Here is a 20,949-nt window from a genome sequence, read left to right on the forward strand (position 1 = left end):
CCCCGGTGTATTCCAACGGGTGCTGCCTGGATAACTGCTGAAGGCTGCATGCACACGCATGCGGAATCTGGCCCTGGCAGCAGTGGCGTCTGTATGTACCTGCTTTTGCTTTCTTCCTTCTGTACTGTGGACGGTCCGCACGGCTCGCCGTCGGACATGCGAAGCACAGATTTTTTTTTTTAAACTCCTATTTTTCCTGTGGAATCTGCAGCCTGCAGGTCTGACAGCTTCCATTGACTTTAATGGAAGCCGTCCGTGCGGGAACTGCAGGTAAATGGAGCATGGGTAGTGGCCCGAAACACCTATTTCTGGCCCCTCCATAAATGTCATACATGTCATGTCTTTTATGTGGATGCACTGTGCAAAGTGTCTTGTCTGCTGTTATGTGTATTACACAGCTGCAGCATGTGAGAGGTTAATGTCTGAAAGTGGCTGGGATATGTCTGGAAAATGTATCAATGTCTGTCTAGGCATGTGATGTCTGTACCCTATAAATGTGAGTGATTGGGGTGTGGTAGTGAGTTCCTGATCTTCTACGGTTGAGAGTGGAGTGCCGGCCCCATGGGGGTACCTTCAACTCTCATGTGGTGAATTGATGGAGGAAGAGGAATGGTATCCTGAGTCCTTCCATGCCAGGAGCCACCTCTGAAGAGAGAAGTCCGCCGTGCAGAGCCGTCTACTAGAGTGCAGAGAGTCAGTGGAGTGTTCCCCCCTCCGGAGTGTTCCCTGTCCAGGAGCGAATCGCCGTAGATAACTGAGACTGCAGGCCCGGTATCATCCTGAGTTCTCCTCCCTGACCTAGCATTAGCAACTTGTCTTTCCTAAAGCGCTGCGAAATAAGTTGGCGCTATACAAATAAAGATAATTATTATTTATATATTATTATTTCCTGCACATGCAAGTTAATTGTATTCTGCTGCATCTTCTACAGTAAAGTTCCCAGTCGCTGCCCGTTCCCAGAGATTGAGGTATTCAGGTTTCTCAGTGTGTGGACTCTTCTTATTTAGCCACCGAGGATTTGCCGGTATGAAAGGAACGGTTGCGTCACGCGTGACAAGTCTACAGTCCACCACACGTTTATAGGTAATCGCTGTCCCTGCAAGAGGCCTAGCGGTACTTGGGCCGAGGTTCTGTACGTCACTCCGGGGAGGAGTCTGGTAGAGCCACTGTGACAAGTGCCATCTCTACCCCGCCAGCTCCTCAGTGTGGGCCTCGTTGTACATGCTGCATTTTTTCATCCGTAAGCAGGAAATGGGAAAATAGGGTACCAACAAAGGGACGGCGCTGGAGTGACGAGGAATTTAATAAGTGATTTACAAGTTGTATTCAGTGCTTTTGTTAAACTGATGACTTATGTCCCGTATAGGCCATGGGTGGTTGATGGACGGGGGTCTGCCATTTGGGATCCCTGCTCTTCAGCTGGTCATCTCGCCTGCTGTCAGGGTAGCAGGCTAGACGTCATTAGCAGTAGTAGGAGGAGGAAGTCGTAGCGCTGTCATCACTACCATTGAAATCATCGGGCTGCTGGGATACTTGCTGCTCAGGACAGGACGTACTGTGTCCGTTGATTTAAATGGTAGTGAAGATGCTGCTCTGACCTCTGGTCTGCTGTACTGCACAGTGGTCCAGACGATTAGCTGATGGACGGGGGTCCCGAATGGCGGACCCTTGTCCCTCAACTACTGCAGGGGATAGGTCATCAGTTAAAAAAGACCGGAATACCCCTTTAATTATCACAGTTGCGGTCATTCACCAGCCGAAGCGAAGAGCAATGGGAGACCGGGCCCTGCAATAAGTGGGGGATGGGGGGGGGGGGGGGAGAGGGGAATTTTCCCCCTCTATATTCTGATTTCAGTTTTTCATTTTCTGCCTATATAACCCTTTACAGGATTTAGTGAACGGCGGTCACTAAATGAGACGACGGATGTAACCGCAAGAACGGCTGTTATATGCATCAGCTCTGAAGAGCTAAACACTGCCCCCTGGTGGACAGACTGAAAACACAGTAGTAGTATTATGTGAAACTAGTTGCACATCTAGAGATCGCAGTGCAGCCCTGCAAACTCAGAATCAAATAGAACTCAATGTGGTTGCACTCAGGCTCGAAAGTTGTCGCCACTGGAACCTGCAGATCGCGAAGAATCTGGAAAGATTTGATTTTTTTTTTAAATTGATGATTCGCATGGAGTCCTCTTCGATTGTAAAATCTATACTTATCCCATATGTTGAAGCTGGAAATTGGGGTGAAAATAGGTGGCAGAAACATCAACAATCTCCGTCATACAGATGACACAACTCTGCTGGCGGAAACAGAAGCCGGTCTGAAGCCGCTGATATGGAAGGTGAAAACTGAAAGTGAAAAAACGGGCCTCTACCCGAATGTAAAGACGGCTAAAATTATGACGAGTGCAATTATGATAATGAGGCCATAGAATGTGTGCGGACGGTATCTTCCTTGCCTCAAAAATTGCCCAGGCTGGAGAATCTATGCCAGAGATAAAACGTAGGATAGCATTGGGGCGAAGGGCGATGCTAAACATGGACAAAACCTGGAAAAGTAGGGATATCGGCATAGCAACTAAATGCAGTATAGTGCAGACCACCGTTGTCACCAGAACCATGTATGGATGTGAAAGCTGGACTGCGAGGGAAGCCGATAGAAGGAGGATTGATACATTGGATTGTGGTGCTGGTGAAAGCTGCTGAGTATACCCTGGACAGCGAGAGGAACAAACAGAGAAGTCCTGAATCGTAGAAGTCCTGATATATCACTGGAGGCCAAGATGGCCGGGCTCAGCCTCACGGAGGACAAGAGAGCCGGGCTCAGCCTCACGGAGGACAAGATGGCCGGGCTCAGCCTCACGGAGGACAAGACGGCCGGGCTCAGCCTCACGGAGGACAAGACGGCCGGGCTCAGCCTCACGAGGGACAAGACGGCCGGGCTCAGCCTCACGAGGGACAAGACGGCCGGGCTCAGCCTCACGGAGGACAAGACGGCCGGGCTCAGCCTCACGAGGGACAAGACGGCCGGGCTCAGCCTCACGGAGGACAAGACGGCCGGGCTCAGCCTCACGGAGGACAAGACGGCCGGGCTCAGCCTCACGGAGGACAAGACGGCCGGGCTCAGCCTCACGAGGGACAAGACGGCCGGGCTCAGCCTCACGAGGGACAAGATGGCCGGGCTCAGCCTCACGAGGGACAAGACGGCCGGGCTCAGCCTCACGGAGGACAAGACGGCCGGGCTCAGCCTCACGGAGGACAAGAAGGCCGGGCTCAGCCTCACGAGGGACAAGACGGCCGGGCTCAGCCTCACGAGGGACAAGACGGCCGGGCTCAGCCTCACGAGGGACAAGACGGCCGGGCTCAGCCTCACGAGGGACAAGACGGCCGGGCTCAGGCTCATAGAGGCAAAGACGGCCAGGGTCAGGCTCACGGAGGACAAGACGGTCAAGCTAAGGCCCAGAGGACAAAACAGCCGGGCTCAGGCTCACGGAGGACAAGACGGACGGATGACTGATACTGGCATGGATATCACACAACTGAAAGAAGCACTGCAAAACCGAAAAACGTGGCGGGAGCTCGCCTTTAGGGTCGCGAACAACTAAAGGCTAACAATGAAAAGATTGTAAAGTGACAGGGATACACCGGGATCGGCGTCTCAGAGTAGATTCAGACCCACACTGTTTTCGCCTCTTGTGTGGCCGTGATAAACACAACCGTATAACGGGACAAAACAAAACCGCTGATTTCAGTGGATTTCATTGGTTTGGTTTTCACTATCTAGATTCTTGCCCGGCCAAAAAAAGATACGACAAGTCCAGCCTGCCCTGCATACTGAATACTACGTGCGGGAAATATCGGGCGGCACCTAACGTCTTCCCGCAGTTATTATCAAACTCCTGCGCTCTGGAGGTGAAGGATTCCCCTTGTTCAGGTACAACTTAGTGCACTCACCGTGGTCTGAATAAGCCCAAAGTCACCATAAAGCCCCAGCCTCACATACACTTAAATGGCCTAATGCTACAGAGATGCTTCTGGGAAGTCTAGAGCGTAAGCTGCTGCTGCCATCCAGAGGCGCACTGTGGTAGTGCGGGGGCCGATTTCCTGCGATTCCATTGCAGCCTCAATCATATCGGTGTGATCTGGTCAGTGTTGTGCAGTAGTACACTCACCGAAAAAAACAATCCCACCCCAGCAGTGTATGTATATATATTATACACACACAGTGTCAGTAACATCCCTCCCCCAGAAGGAATTTATATATATATATATATATATATGTACGACCACTTGTTCGTCATTCCAGGTATAATGTGTGAGTTATGTGCAGAGCTTGACGGCACCTGTGATCTCAGTTACCGGCTCTTAGCTCCGCCCCCTGATCACGTGCTGGTGATGTCATCACAAGTCCTTTATCCTCCTGGTGCACTGAATAAGGGATTTTAGGCAGAGTATTATTGCGTCTTGACGCCACCGGAAGCTAGAGGCTGACCTGGGTTTGCAGGAGTTAACGCCCCCTGTCCAGTCCCTAGCTTCCGATTGGCAGCCAGCATTGTGCAGAGGCTCGCAGCACAGCACCAATTAAAGTCTCTTCCACATTGGCCCGCCGGGTTTGGACAATCTCCGCTCCCCGCTGCAGTGTCTATGATGCGGTCTGTGAAAGCGGCCGCCCAGTCTGCTAGCCGGCCCCAGAGTCTGTGTCCCCATCCCCCACCACTGAGATGCGATGAGAGACAGTACTCCGGTGTGGTTGAGCAAAGCGGCACACCCAGGTCCTGAGACGGCACTCCGTCGAGGAGCACACTGCCAACAATGCTGCCAGGTGCGTACAGGAAGGGACACCAGCATGTGACGGAAGTCGTAAAGGCGCCGCAGGCAGCAGCAGCTGCTGCTGACATGACAGGCCGCCGGGGAGCACAGTGACAGTGGCAGTGTGTACAGCTGGAGCAAGCAGGGAGGGACAGGTACCTGGCTGCCAGAAGGAGAGGAGACGAGATCACCGTACGCTCCGGCAGAAGGACATGCTGGGACCTAGAGATCGCACATCAGCAGTGGCTGGATGGCACTTCAGAATCTATGCCTGGAGCCTGCAGGGAGGGACAGGTACCTGGTCGGCAGAGGGAGAGGAAACTAGATCACAGCACTTCAGAGGTGGTACACTGACATTGCACGGCAGCGCCCACAGCCAATAAAAAGCTGGGGGCATCTACCAATGTCAACTCTACTGTATTATGTCTCCACCCCTAACTTCCAGTGGCGACATAATACAACAATACCTTTTGGCAGACTACATCCCCCATAAACACCTCTGGCCTAAGTTGCTATGGATACAGCAGTACTCAATCTGGCAGTTTGTAGCTAGTTGTGAGACCGCTGCACACCTGTGTGAAGACTCCAATAAATGACACCTCACAGATGTGCACATACATGGCTGGCGGTGTATATTGACCAACATTGAAGCATGGTCCTTCCCCACCATCTTCACATCTCCTGAACGTGATATCATATCATCTCCAGTGCTAATGCCGCCAACACCAGCCCAGCCTTCATCTAATCCTCAACCGTTGTCCAGTGTTGTAACAAACTGCCGCTGTCGGGCAAACATGTCACCGCAGAGGGGTCAGCGCCGCCGTGCAGCTAATGCAGATAACATGACACAGAGACAAGCCATAATATCACCTCAGCGAGCAGCAGGTTTAACCCCTTAGTGATGGAGCTTTTTTGCTTTTTTCCATTTTTGTTTTTTCCTACTCCCTTTTAAAAAATGGTAGCTCCTTAATTTATCCATCGCCGTCGCTGTATGAGGGCTTGTTGTTTTTTGTGGGATGAGTTGTATTTTTCAATGGCGCTATTTATTGTACCATATAATGTACTGAAAAACTTTTTAAAAATTTTTAGCGGAGAGAAATGAAAAAAAAAAAGGCATTCCACCATCCTTCGGTGCGTCCTGTTTCTACGGCACACAAATCGCAACAAAAACGACCTGATATTTTTATTCTATGGGTCAGTACGATTGCTACGATACCAAACTTGTATAGTATTTTTTTTGCTGTAGTCCTTTATTTTTTTTTTAAGATATTTAATTTTTTTCAATTATTTTCTGCGATCATTTTGTGCGCGTGATAACTTTTTTATTTTTCCGTCGACGTAGTTGGGCAATGGCTCATTTTTTGCGGGATGTCCTGTAGTTTCCAATAGTATCAATTTGGAATACATACGACTTTCTGATCGCTTTTTATTGCATTTTTTCTGGAAGACTGAGTAACTAAAAAAGTGTATTTCTGGCATTCTTTATTTTTTTTTTTCGGACAATGTTCACCGTGCGGGAAAAATAATGCACTACTTTGATAGATCGGACTTTTATGGACGCGGCGATACCAAATACATATTTTTATTTAATGATTTTTGATTTTTTTAAATAATGGATATGGCAAAAGGGGGGTGATTTAAACTTTTATAACTTTTTTTTTTTTTAACAATTAAAAAAAAACTTTATTTTTTTTTACATTACTTTGAAGTCCCCCTGGGGGACTTTAACATGCGATGCTTTGATCGCTCCTGCAGTATGACGTAATGCTATAGCATTACGTCATACTGCTTTTTTACAGGCAGTCTTTCAAGCCACCGTGTGGATGGCTTGATAGGCAGTCTGCTAAGGCAGCCCTGGGGCCATTCATTAGGCCCCCAGCTACCATGACACCTGTACGGCTCCACCGATCTCACCGTGGGGGGGGGGGCCGTGCGGGACCCCTGAACAGCGTTCGGGGGATTTAAATGCCGCTGTCAGAAGTGACAGCGGCATTTAAAGGGTTAATAGCCGCGAACGGCCGAGCGCAGCTATTGCCCGCGGGTGTCAGCTGTAATAAACAGCTGATGCCCGTGCTGTATGGAGGGAGATAGCGGCGCTACCTCCCTTCATACACGTCCTGCAACAGCAGGACGTAGTTTTACGATAGGGCTGTCACTAAGGGGTTAAAAGCAACATTGCTGCGTGCGTTTACACAGCCACTGTGTGAGTAATATCCCCCTAGGAGTATATTATAGAATATATACACGCACGCACTCATTGTTAGTATCATTCCTTCCCTAGAAGGCGTGTATATATAGAGGCTCTAGTACCCTGTTGTCCTGCCTCTAGCTTGGATACAAGATGTGATACGGGCGGACATGGAGGCATACTGGTTCCGTATGGTATCCTTCAGCATCTCTCTCCACATTTGCTGTAAGGCCACGGTCACACAGGGCGGATTCCCGACGGAAATGTAGCGGTTTGGCCGCAGCAAAAACCGCAACATTGCCGCCGGGAAAGCCGCGGCGGCTTTTAAGCGGCCCGGCCGCTCGCTCTTCCACTGAGGCCGGCGCTCCCATAAAGGAGAGCGCGGCCGCAGCGTGAAAGAAAAAAATAGACATGCTGCGTTCTGAGAAATCTCGTCCACATGGCTGGCTAATCCCGGGATTAGCGGCCGCATGCAGATTTTCCGCGGCGAAATTCCCCCCCCCCGACCATCACACCAGCAGGGGGCGGTGTGCAGCTCCACAGCAAAGGTAGGATTGGGGCACTCACCTTCCAGGCCTCCAGACACGAACACGGCCATCGTCAACACCCAAACTAAATCTGGATTTATCACTGAAGACACCCGTTTTTTCCGTAGCGTCCGGTTTCGTCAGTCGTTGCTCCACTGCAGGACATTTGGCTGGAAGCGATCACGTGTATTTGGACTTTGAGAATATCCTGGTCCACATATAAACGAAGCAGAGCGGGCTGGTGGGGGGTCCGAACCATCTGCGCTAGGTGCCTCTGTAGCTGGAAAGTCCGCCATCTTGCATCCCGTGGTGTGGATGACCTCTAGGTCCATCAGCCATGCAATGTTCTGAAGTGTTACGCCTGTGTCGCTGTAACAGTTATCAACGCATGCACAACTATCTGTTTTCTCCCCCCCCCCCCCCAAACACTCCTTGCTCTCTGGTGCGGCAGCAATGAGGTCACCCACGACCCAGATAACAGATGAGTTGCATTGATCGTGTCAGTAGTTGGTGACTTCTCTGCTCCAGTTCTAGAAACAAAGCCAGAACTGGAACCACAGCCAGGGGCGGAGTGAACAGGTAAGGGATAAGTTTTAAAATGATCTCAAACATTAAAGGGGTTGTCCCGCGGCAGCAAGTGGGCCTATACACTTCTGTATGGCCATATTAATGCACTTTGAAATAAACATTGTGCATTAATTATGAGCCATACAGAAGTTATCAGAAGTTATTCACTTACCCACTCCGTTGCTGGCGTCCTCGTCTCCATGACTCCGTCTAATTTCAGCGTCTAATCGCCCGATTAGACGCGCTTGCGCAGAAGGGTCTTCTCCCTTCTGGTCGGTCCGGGCACGAGCGGTGTTCTGGCTCCGCCCCCTTCTACACATCATCGCGTAGCTCCGCCCCGTCACATGTGCCGATTCCAGCCAATCCAGGAGGCTGGAATCGGCAATGGACCGCACAGAGCCCATGGTGCACCATGGGAGAAAACCGCGGTGCATCATTGGGAAAGGACCGGCGGCCATCTTTAAAAGAAGAAAAGAAGATGCTGCGCGAACTGGGAAGGAGGTAAGCGATTTTTTTTAAAATTACAAACGGTATTGATTTTAACGGGGCAGAATGCGGGGGTAGGTTAATAAAAAAAAAAATTTTGCATTACGCCGCGGGACAACCCCTTTAACTAAATTTGTAGGAGCTTTCGAAATCCCCTTTTAACCCCTTTAGTGGTGCGCCTGGAAAAATCGCCGAGGCTTGCTGCACTGACCATGCAGTTAAACCCCGGATGATTCCCGTGGACAGCTCTAGTGCTGAAATGCTGAGTAGGAGGCACAGTTTGCCACTTCAAATCACTTCAGGAAAATTTCCGGGGCTTGCTGCACTGACATGGTGGTAATAAACCTGCCACTGAAGGGGTTAATGCAGAGGGAGGGCTGGGAAAATCACTGAAAACGTCTTAATACCTTAGTGACCAAGCTTTTTTCCAATTTTGTTTTTCCTACCCCCTTTTAAAAAATCATAACTACTTTATTTTTGATTGCTTATTATTGCATTTTTTTTTGGAGACGGGGTGACCAAAAAAAGCGCATTTCTGGCGTTATTTTTTTCCTGATGATTTTCATTGTTCGGGGTAAATAATGTGTTCGTTTTCATAGATCAGACTTTTATTTAGATTCTTTTATTACTTTTTGTAAATAGTAAGTGAACCTTTATTGTTATTTTTACTTTAAAGGGGTTGTCTCGCGGCAGCAAGTGGGGGTATACACTTCTGTATGGCCATATTAATGCACTTTGTAATGTACATTGTGCATTAAATATGAGCCATACAGAAGTTATTCACTTACCTGCTCCGTTGCTAGCGTCCCCGTCGCCATGGTTCCGTCTAATTTCGGTGTCTTCTTGCCTTTTTAGACGCGCTTGCGCAGATCCGTCTTCTCCCTTCTTCTCCGCCCGGCAGCATCGGCATTTTGGCTCCGCCCCCTTGTACGCATCATCGCGTAGCTCCGCCCCATGATGTGTGCCGGTTCCAGCTTCCTGATTTTTTAAGCCCCCCCTAGGGGAGAACAACTTGTGATGCTTTGATGACTCCTGCAGTATGATCTAATGCTATCGGGCAGGCAGTCTATCAAGCCACCCGCCGCTGCCATGACACCCGCACGGCTCCCTGCGATCTCACCGTGGGGGGCCGTACTGGACCCCCGAACGCTGTTCGGGGGATTTAAATGCTGCTGCCAGAATTGACAGCGGCATTTAAAAAGTTAGTGGCTCATCGCAGCTGTAAGAAAACAGCTGACATCGGGGATGTATGGCAGGAGGTCGCCCCGCCATCTCCATTTATACACATCCTGCATGTGTATGAATAAAAACTCGATAGGCCGGTCACTAAGGGGTTAAGGTTCATTCACAAGGCAGAGCAGAAAATCCACTGTGTTTGAGGATTCGCTACTGATTTTACTTAATCTGAAAGGGTTAAATCCTCAACAATTCACACCAATTCTTCAGCAAATCTGCGCCATCTTAACTGAAGGAGTGACGGCCGCTGCGGATCCGACTAAAATCACGGGCGCCGAGGTTATTGCCGATATGCTGCAGACAATCCGCCATGTGCAAACATACCACAAGGGGGCGCTCACATGTGGCAGGCTTTGACGGGACACCAAAATCTGCAGCATATTTTAAGCCCCATAATCTGCAGTATTTGGTACAAATTCTGATGCCGATCCACAGATTTCCAATCTCAACTGAACGCGACGCCGACTGCAGATTCACATCAACATCCGCAGCAACCAGGTAGATCGTCCGGCCACATGTGAACAAGAACAAGAAACCTCCACATCAGCTCATTTTATGATGACGAATTCCCTGTAAATGGGTTTTCTGGCACTAACATAATTATAGGTCATTAATATCAGATCAGTGGGGGTCTGCTCGGGATCTCCACCGATCAGCGGCCACTTCACTGCATACCAGGCACAGTGCCATACACTTCCTAGTGGCCATGCCTGGTATAGCAGCAATACAATTCGCCTGGATGGGACCGAGCTGCATGAAGGCCATGTGACGCATGCATGTGAAGTCACTGGCATCTTCCATCACCTGATCAGTGGTGGTCCCAAGGGACAGACCCCAACGATCTGATGACCTGTCCTGAGGATTGTAATCCATGTCCAAGTCCCGGAAACCTCTTTACCCCTTTTTTAAAGTGATATAAACAGTAAATTCCAAAAAGACGAAGAGACGAGATCTTACAAAACGTAGATTTAATTCCAGTCTTCTATGTACATAGCGGCCGTCTGCCGCGGCGCCGGATACTTACAATAACTTACGCAGACACACGCTCCTTTATAAAAGGTCTCTCACACAACGCAGACGAGCGGCAGAACCCGACTGCATCATCATCATCATCTTCATCATCATTACGGGTTCACAAAGTAAAAACATGAAGGTATTGCTGGGCGGCGGCCCTTACAGCGCAGTACATTCACCAAGACTAGCACCTCATACCAAAGTCCTAAGACGCAAGAACTGCAGCCAAGACGTTGTGCTTAACACGGGCAAATACTGACACGTGGCAGATCTACACCGACGGTCCCAGCCTGGGGCCACACTACAGCTCCGGGCATGCTGGGAGATGTAGTGTTGTCGCAGGTTGGAGACCGGTGGGCTACACATTCAGCTATGGAGGGCGCTTCTTACGGCCGCCCTTAGGTCCTGGCGCTCCGCTCGGTACCACAGTGACGGGTCACACTTTGCGCTTCTTGGCGGACGTCGGCTCGTCCTCTTCATCGTCTGAGAAGAAAAAAATATTTTACTAGGAGGAACAGAGAGGGACGCGAGATCGGCGCCGCTGCGCTATTTAACCCCTTCAAGGGTTGGGGGATCCTAATGCCAACTTTTGAAGAACCATTCCATAAAAGCAGAGTATCAGTGTGTGGGCTTCCTCTTTGCGCCGTGCTCCCTGCCCCTACCGCCGCGCACCCCGGCTGCTGACTTCCCCCACATTTCTATTGCAGTCCCTGGGATCACTTGGACTTGTTTCTCTACCAACGTGAGATCTGCCCACCCAACAGCTGGGGGACACCCGGCCCTCTTCTATGGGTAACATTACTGGCGACGCATCGTTTCCAGCGCAGCCGGGAAGCTGGAGACTATTAAAGGAAAGACGTGCCGGCGGAAGTCCAAAAACGTACTCTGCGGTGCAATCAAACTTGCTTTCTGCCGCCATCATATATATATAAATAATTTTTTTAAAAACTTTTATGACAATGGCGCTGTTTGAGGGCTAGTTTTTTGCAGGACGACCTCTAGTGTTTACTGGTACCGTTTTGGGGGACTTGATTTTTTGATCACTTTTTTTTCCAATTTCTTCTTAAGAACGGGGGTGACAAAAAAAAAAAAACAAAAAAAAAACCCCATTCTACAACTGCATTCTTTATTTCTTTCAGACGACATTCAGCGTGCGGGATTAATAATAACCCGGTGATATCAATCCTTACTTTATTTTTTGATGTGTTTACTGGAAATATTGGGAGTTTTTAAACTTATTTTTTGTAAGAATTAAAAAAAAAATTACTTTAGATTTACTTTCTTTTTTTGCCTCTTTGGGGACTCGAACTTGTGTTTGTTTGATCGCTTATTCTGGCAATCAGTTCTAGCAGCACCAGGAGCCTTCAGAAGGTCCCTGGTTGCCATGACACCCCACTTTAAACAATCGGGGCATGTAACCCCTAACGACACAGGATGTCTAGTTTTGTCCGGTGCGCTCGGGGTCTGCATGGAGGGGGATCGGGAGCCGCTCCATACAATGCGGGTGCCGGCTGCTATTTACAGCTGACACCCGCCGGTAACCGCCGCGATCAGCTCTTGACGACTTCTTACCAGATGGGACGGCCTCCGCTTCTTCGTCCGGCAGGGATGTTGCTTTGCTCACTTGCTGCGGGGCGTCATCGCCGTTGTCTTGGTACATACTGGACCATTTTATCGCCATGTCGAGCTCCGGGGGCGGACCCTTCTTCTCCTCCACCTTGTAGGACTCGGGGGGCGGCACCGCGTTGGTCTTCCACAGTTTAAATTCTCGGGGCGGCTGTTTGAGAAGAAAACACGAGATTTGTTATAATCCATAAAAGATAAACAAAATGTCAGATTCTATCGGAGGAAGAACAACTGGGGGGGTAGGGAGCGCGGGGGGGGGGGGGGGGTCGAGGACTTGAGACCCTCAATCAGTGGAGGTTCCTGTGGTCACGTATTTGTCACCTGTCCCTTTAAATGGTTCTCCAGGATTCTACTATTGATGGTCTGCCCTCAGGCCATCAGTAGTTGATAGTCACCGGTCACCGCCACCCATTAGTTGTTCGCCGGCCGGGTGTCAGTGGAAGCAGATCGCCCGGTCAGAACGACAGCAGCCCAGGTTGATATTGCATGGAATTTAATGGCAGCTGTGCTTGCAGTACCAACCCGGGCCACTGAGCTACGGACAGTGCTATCTGCTCCCAGTACTGCCCCCACTAACAGCAGGCCGGGCAATCAGCTGAACCCAAGCGGTGACCACCACCGGTCAACTATGGATGCCCTACTCAGAGGACGGGGCGCAGTAGTAACAGTCCCAGAATCCCGCTGAGGGGAGGTGCTAAATGAGAACTAAAGGGTCTCTGTTGTTGCCGGCGGTAACGTGTTCTGTTTATAGCGCCAGCGTAATAATCCGATGAGCGGATTACAATCCATTCCAGAGATGACGGGATTATCCGCTGACCCATCTGCAGGTCTGTAAGCCGGGACAGATGGAGCCCGTCCGCCCGCATTACAGCAAGTCAGCTGATCGAACATTTATAGGAACACACGTTCCCGATCATGGACCGCCGGCGAGCGCGACCAACGCTTCAGTCTTGTGCGCCCGCATTTACTGGACAAAACAGCGCGGTAGGTGGCGCCGTTTTATCTGGGGTTGTAGGACGGCATCACGGCAGGTGTGGCTACTGCGGGTCCCCGAAAATAAGACCCTCGTCATATTCATTTTGCCCCAAAAGAGGCGCTAGTGCTCGGTCCGGGTCCCTCCTGCTGCTCCACGACATTGATTGGCTACTTCATAAATCCCGCCTTCACACTGTGATGGCTGTGACTGGTTCTTTAACCGCTGCTCAGCCAATCAATGAAGCACTGGATGAACCAATCAGAGCCATCGCTTCCTGGAGGTGGGATCTATGAATCCTGTAACCAAAAAGTCATCTTCTGTAGGCGAACGGGGGCTGCAGAACGCACCGCAGACGTCCGGAGAGCAGCGGGAGGGCCGGGACCGTAATGTATTCCTTAAATGTACTGCAGCTACAGGAAACCGTAAGAACGAGACTCTTTACGGGCGGCACCGACACACTGTAGCGGGAAGGGGCGGCACCGACACACTGTAGCGGGAAGGGGCGGCCCCGACACACTGTAGCGGGAAGGGGCGGCCCCGACACACTGTAGCTGGAAGGGGCGGCCCCGACACACTGTAGCGGGAAGGGGCGGCCCCGACACACTGTAGCGGGAAGGGGCGGCCCCGACACACTGTAGCGGGAAGGGGCGGCCCCAACACACTGTAGCGGGAAGGGGCGGCACCACCAGGGTTAAACTGCAAAACTTTTAGTAGAGAAAAAAAAGTTTGCCGTGAGATCCGGACGTCCTTCGCATAACCGGCGCGGCAAATACGGTTAGCGCAGTGAGATCAGCGGATGTTCTTCATATAATCGGCGCGGCGGATACGGTTTTGGCACGGCGAGATGCGCAGATGCTCTTCGTATAACTGGCGGATACGGTTTTAGCGCAGAGACGGGTTTTACACTTTTCCCCACAGTTTTCTGGTGACGGCCCGCGTGGACGGCCCTCAGTCCCCCCCCCCCTACAGCATATGACCCCCTGCATTACCTCCTCCGGGGGGCGCACCAGCCGCTTCTCCCAGTTGATGACGTTGGTGGCCGGGGCGCTGAGGAAGGACGGCCGGGAGACGGTCTGGAAGAGCTCGTCGGGGCCCGGCAGTCTCTGGGAGCTCAGAGGCCTCTTCACCGCCGCCTTCCGCTTCTCCTCGCCGGCCTCGTCCTCGCTGCTGTCCGAGCTGGAGCTGCCGTAAGCGGCGAAGTAACTGAGAGGATCCTTCTCGTCGTCCGGCGGCGCCGCCATGGTAGAGCTAGAGTGGAGTGGGCGGAAGGAGGTCTGACGTCAGAGGGTCAGGTGACGACATCCCCGGTCACGTGACCCTAGCGAAGGCGGGCTCTGAGTGAGAGCGGCTCGCGGAGAGCATATTAGCAGTTTACGCTTAGGTTAAGCAGCACTGCTGATTAGAGCCACCTGATTGGCTGTTCGGCACCACGTGACTACACAGCGTGCACGCGGATTGCCTTCAGCAGCCGTCCACTACACACTAGTTAAGCAGCACGGGGTTAGGTTTACGGTTAGGTTTAGGATTACGTAAACCTAACCCCAACCCTAAATCTAACCCTAAACACTAAAACTAACCCTACACCTAACCCTAAACGTAACTCTAAACCTAAACCCTAACCCCGTGCTGCTTAACTGTAGTGTGTAGTGGACGGCTGCTGAAGGCAATGCGCGTGCACGCTGTGTAGTCACGTGGTGCCGAAGAGCCAATCAGGTGGCTCTAATCAGCAGCGCTGCTTAACCTAAGCGTAAACTGCTAATATGCTCGGGGGGAGGAGACGTCTGCAGCGCTGTGCAGTCAGCCGGGGGCATATATCTATATTACACTCAAGTTCGGCACTAACAACCGGGGGCGCATTTTAGCCTCTTACTTCCCACTTCTACACGAGCCAACCTAAACAACCAATCACCGTGAACCAGCCAACCCAAACAACCAATCACCGTGAACCAGCCAAACCAAATAACCAATCACCGTGAACCAGCCAAACCAAATAACCAATCACCGGGAATGAGTAAATCCAAACAACCAATCAGGTTGCAAATGGTGTGCGTTTGGGGAGTAATATAGATATATGCAGCAGGGCTCCCAGCAGACACCCGGGTGTAGAGACCCTTCGGGGATAGAGCCCTCTAGCGGCCGGCAGCTCTGCGCCCCCAACACTGCAGAGTGAGCTGCCCTTGCCTGGCAGTTAGTACTGTGTGGTACACAGGGGGGCGGGAGGAGCGCAGACGTGGCGGTTGTTGTGCTTCTTCTCACGGTCTCTCCCTTTTTCCCGCTCGTTCTGCGGTGCTGGGACAACATTTTTTAATGTCATTTTACTTTGTCTTCTGTGACTGCGGCGCGCGGATCACGTGATCAGGTGGTGACAGCGCCGAGGGGAAGGGAAGAGAGCGCCGCTGGGGAAGAGAGCGCCGCTGGGAAGGAGCGCCGCTGGGGAAGGAGCGCCGCTGGGGAAGGAGCGCCACTGGGGAAGGAGCGCCGCTGGGGAAGAGAGCGCCGCTGGGGAAGGAGTGCCGCTGGGGAAGGAGTGCCGCTGGGGAAGGAGCGCCACTGGGGAAGGAGCGCCACTGGGAAGGAGCGCCACTGGGGAAGAGAGCGCCGCTGGGGAAGGAGCGCCACTGGGAAGGAGCGCCACTGGGAAGAGAGTGCCGCTGGGGAAGGAGCGCCGCTGGGGAAGGAGCGCCACTGGGAAGAGAGCGCCGCTGGGGAAGGAGCGCCACTGGGAAGGAGCGCCACTGTGAAGAGAGCGCCGCTGGGGAAGGAGCGCCACTGAGGAAGGAGCGCCACTGGGGAAGAGAAGAGAGCGCCAAGGGGAAGGGAAGAGAGCGCCACTGAGGAAGGAGCGCCACTAGGGAAGAGAAGAGAGCGCCGAGGGGAAGGGAAGAGAGCGCCGCTGGGGAAGGAGTGCCACTGGGAAGAGAGCGCCGCTGGGGAAGGAGCGCCACTGGGAAGGAGCGCCGCTGGGGAAGGAGCGCCACTGGGAAGGAGCGTCACTGGGAAGAGAGCGCCGCTGGGGAAGGAGCGCCACTGGGGAAGAGAGCGCCGCTGGGGAAGGAGCGCCACTGGGGAAGAGAGCGCCACTGGGAAGGAGCGCCGCTGGGGAAGGAGCGCCGCTGGGGGAGGAGCGCCACTGGGAAACAGCGCCGCTGGGGAAGGAGCGCCGCTGGGGAAGGAGCGCCGCTGGGGGAGGAGCGCCACTGGGAAGGAGCGCCGCTGGGGAAGGAGCGCCGCTGGGGGAGGAGCGCCGCTGGGAAGAAGCGGCACTGGGATAGGAGCGCCGCTGGAATAGGAGCGGCACTGGGATAGGAGCGCCGCTGGAATAGGAGCGCCACTGGGGAAGGAACGCCACTGGGAAGGAGCGCCGCTGGGGAAGGAGCGCCGCTGGGAAGGAGCGCAGCTTGGGAGGGAGCACCACTGGAAAGGCGAGAGAGCCATTCTTAGTGCAAAACACTGGGAGAAGCCGTTTATCTCCTCTTTGCATCCCCTTCTCAAGGCAGCGGTTGACCATTGGTGACCCGGGAGGGGATGTCAGATGGACTGCAGCGTATTACAGAAGGTTTGTGGTCCAGAAGAGCCGCCTGACAAGAAGAAAAGGTCTTCAATATCCCAAGAACTCCTCTTTCTCATGGACTCCTCAACCAGCGGTGCGGACATTACAGAGCGGACATTTAGCCCGTGAAGATACGACCTCCGGACACAAGGTCCTACCGGTTGTCGCCCCCTGGTGGTATAATCTGGTAGTGCTCCAGTAGTGCCGTCATGACTGGACGAGGCGGTAAATAGGAGTTATGTCCTACCGTTAGATCGGTCTCCATGAGTCCATCACGATGGCGCCTCTACTGTCCCACCTTTAGGGTAATGATGTCTCGCAAAAAATAAGCCCTCAGAGAGCTCCGTACATGGAAAAATAAAAAAGTTATAGCACTTTGAATGCAGTGAGTTTAGAAAAAAAAAATAATTTCTAAAAAAAGGTTTTTTATTGTGGAAAGTGGAAAAACCTAAAAAAAGTATAAGAATTTTGGTCTCGTTGTAACCGTAGCGACCCGCAGAAACAAATGTAGTGCGTCATTTATGCTGCATAATTGATGCTCTAAAAAAATCTATGGCAGAATTGATGCGTTTTCTCTCCCTACGATCATAAAAAAAATAATAAAAGTTTTACAATGTAGTCTATACACCCAAAAATGGTACCGATAAAAACTACAGTTCGCCACGCAAAAAAACAAGCCCTTATACGGCCGCGTCGACGGAAAAATAAAAAAGTTATGGTTGTTGGAAAATGGAGATGAAAAAATACCAAAAATCGTTTAGTCCTCAACGTCAAAATAGGCCGTGTGCTTAAGGGGTTAATGAGTTGCATTTCCAATGCACATCTGCCATAAAATCTGCAGCAGAAATACGAGGCTGAGCCTTAGGGTTCTGCTATATATTTGGATGCAGATCCTATGGGCATTTAGCCACGTCTGATGCCCATATGACGCTGCCCATATGACGCTGCCCATGTGACGCTGCCCATGTGACGCTGCCCATATGACGCTGCCCAGTGCGGTTTCACATCCAGAATTGTGCAGGAGGATCATTGCAGGCCATATGAACAACTTAGCGGATTCCCATAGCAGTCGATGGCAAGTCAAAATGATAGAGATTTTGGAAATACATGCAAAAAGTCCTCGGTGTGAACACGGCCCCGGGGGCCTCCAACTGGTATTCTGAGGCCTTTTAAGAAAAAAGTAATGAAACATCACAAGGCCGACAAGAGCTGCCGGAGCTGGGGTAAAAAATAACAGCAAACATCAGTGTAAAAATATGACAGCAGCCACATTGTAAGAAACACTTAGGGCCCTTTCACACGGGGCCACCTGCCTGCTGTAGACGTCCTACAGCTCGCCCCAGTGATAATTGTTTATGTGCTTTTACATAAGAGCGATCTCGCTCGGTGATTGGAGGCGGAGCAGCGGGGATCGTCCGGCGCCTTCATCCACAGTAAACAGGTAGTTCAGAAGTGACAACTGCCTGTTCACACGGGTGGATCTGTTGCTCAGGTCTCTTCACACATAAAGTGAATGGCGAATGAGGAGCCAACAATTTGTCGCTCGGTTGGGGCGTGAATTTACGCTGAGCGATAATGGGAACGGTTTACTGACCCCTAAAAGGGTCCTTCAGGAAAGAGACATTTGATGCGTTTAGACTTTTCCCCTAATTGAGACCGACATGAAGGGAATAAGTCCTCTAATGAACTCCACTGTGACCTGCCCAGCAAAGAAGATCCGAGGATCCTGCGCCCGCCGGGTACAGAACAGACTAGACTGCGGAGTCCGGAGGGAGGAGCCTTCTTACATAAGAGGGCAGAATGGAGATGCTGGGAGGTCCTCGCTCGAGTCGGCGATCTATAAACCTTCAACATGTTTATTACAACCTATAGACCCGCCATTCTGGAAAGATCTCACGTCGGAAAACAGGGTTTGCTGTGATTTTTTTCTTTAGGTGGCACCCCAACACAAGAAATCACCCAACGCTCCTTCAGCAGAGAGTGACTGAAAACATCCAAGGAGTCTCAGCGTACGGAGAAGCTCATTGTCTAAGAGTGCTCCCTATACACAGTGCCAGCCAGAGCGTGTGCCCCATATGCACAGTGCCAGCCAGAGAGTGTTCCCTATACACAGTACCAGCTAGGGGGTGACCCCTATACACAGTGCCAGCCAGAGTTTGTGCCCTATGCACAGTGCTAGCCAGAGTTTGTGCCCTATGCACAGTGCTAACCAGAGGGTGACTCTTATACACAGTGCCAGCCAGAGCGTGTGCCCCATATGCACAGTGCCAGCCTAAGAGTGCTCCCTATACACAGTGCCAGCCAGAGGGTGACCCCTATACACAGTGCCAGCCAGAGTTTGTGCCCTATGCACAGTGCTAACCAGAGGGTGACTCTTATACACAGTGCCAGCCAGAGCGTGTGTGCCATATGCACAATGCAAGCTAAAGAGTGCTCTGTTTCACAGTGCCAGCCAGAGGGTGCCACATATGCACAATGCCAACCAGGGAGTAACCACTATACACAGTGCCAGCCAGAGCATTTGCCCAAGACATATTGCCAGCCAGAGGATGCCCCATATGCACAATACCAGCCAGAAGGTAATTCCTATACATAGTGCCAGCCAGAGAGGGCTTCCTTTACACAATGCCATCCAGAGAGTGCTCCCTATACACTGTGCCAGCCAGAGTGTGTGCCCTATATACACAATGCAAGCTAAAGAGTGCTCCCTATACACTGTGCCAGCCAGAGTGTGTGCCCTATATACACAGTGCCAGCCAGAGGGTGCCTCATATGCACAATGCCAACCAGGGAGTAACCACTATGCACAGTGCCAGCCAGCGTGTGGGCATATTGAACTGTGGATTGTCTGCACGGGCGACCTGCGGGCATTCCGCAATTCAATTTTGCCCGTGGACATGAGGCCTTAGGCCGCTTACGCACGGCCGAGAAAATGAAGTGATATTTGTGCGTTGTGAGACACACGAATTTGAACCTCATTCTTTTGGGAAAAAAATCGCGCTCTGACCCATCTTTGGACGTTCGCCTGTTGTTTTCAATGGTGCTGGAAAACACATTGCGCGGCGTGCGCTGCCCACGTGAGTGCAATGCGAGGTTTCCCAGCCGCGCCGGATGGTCGCAACTGTTCTAAAGTGATGGGAGGCGTTTTTACCTGATGAAAACAAAGATACACAAAAAGGTTTGTGCAATGTAACTAACACTAGAGGGCGCTATTGCTCAGCTACAGACTATCTTACCACGACTACTCGCACTCGCATGAATTTGAAGTTGCACCCCATGTTGTCGGGCGCAGCTTGCATCGGGCAGCACCCAGACTCCCCATCCGTGTGCTGTCTGACGTACGGTATTCCGCGCATGTACTAGTCTTGGTTGAATATCGGACAAGAATAGGATGTTACTATTTTGTAAACTCTGACTGTCCGAGCTAAAGAAGCCCATGGGAATAAATCCGTCCAAATGAATGGATTCTAGTAATATCCGATTCTCAGACAAAAAATTAGTCTAAAAATCGGATGGAAACGACGTTACTGTCCTTATAGCCTGCGGCTTCAGCTAGAGGGCGACTTGCCAGTGATAGTGGTTGCATGACCGAAAATCACTGAGTAGTCCTGTGACCTCACACTCGCATTGAAGCAAACGGGGTCGCAGCGTGAGTCGCTGGTCACTGCAACTTGCACTGCAATACCATTCACTTCAGTGTGAGGTCGCAGGGCCAAGTCTATGGCGGCTTGCTTCAGCGTATTACGCTCGTGTAATACACAATTACAGTTTGGTCATGTGACATCCCTTACATTGTGTAGCTGAGAGTTACATTGTATCAGGTTTCAGAGGAAGGTACAATTGCTACATTGGAGTTTGGCAGACAAACCCCTTTTACTACATAGTAAGTTGCAAATCATTGCTGACCACAAGGGGGCGCCCTTTAGTATTTATCTTTCCTATCCAGGCTGATACGTTTTTGGTAAGGTAT

The 20,949-nt window shown here is 51.5% G+C and overlaps 1 protein-coding gene across 1 annotated transcript; it reads right to left on the bottom strand.

The window, feature by feature from the left end:
- Nucleotides 1-10,764: 10,764 nt before the first annotated feature.
- On the bottom strand, nucleotides 10,765-14,727 carry C3H1orf52 (chromosome 3 C1orf52 homolog). Its single transcript, XM_066597878.1, has 3 exons — nucleotides 14,419-14,727; nucleotides 12,400-12,604; nucleotides 10,765-11,310 (listed from the first exon to the last, which is right to left on the bottom strand). Exons 1-3 carry the CDS (start codon nucleotides 14,668-14,670, stop codon nucleotides 11,264-11,266), a joined length of 504 nt encoding a protein of 167 aa, XP_066453975.1. The 5' UTR covers nucleotides 14,671-14,727; the 3' UTR covers nucleotides 10,765-11,263.
- Nucleotides 14,728-20,949: the final 6,222 nt, after the last annotated feature.

This window comes from Eleutherodactylus coqui, chromosome 3 (genome assembly GCF_035609145.1).
Source record: "Eleutherodactylus coqui strain aEleCoq1 chromosome 3, aEleCoq1.hap1, whole genome shotgun sequence".
In the NCBI taxonomy this organism is placed as follows: Eukaryota; Metazoa; Chordata; class Amphibia; order Anura; family Eleutherodactylidae; genus Eleutherodactylus; species Eleutherodactylus coqui.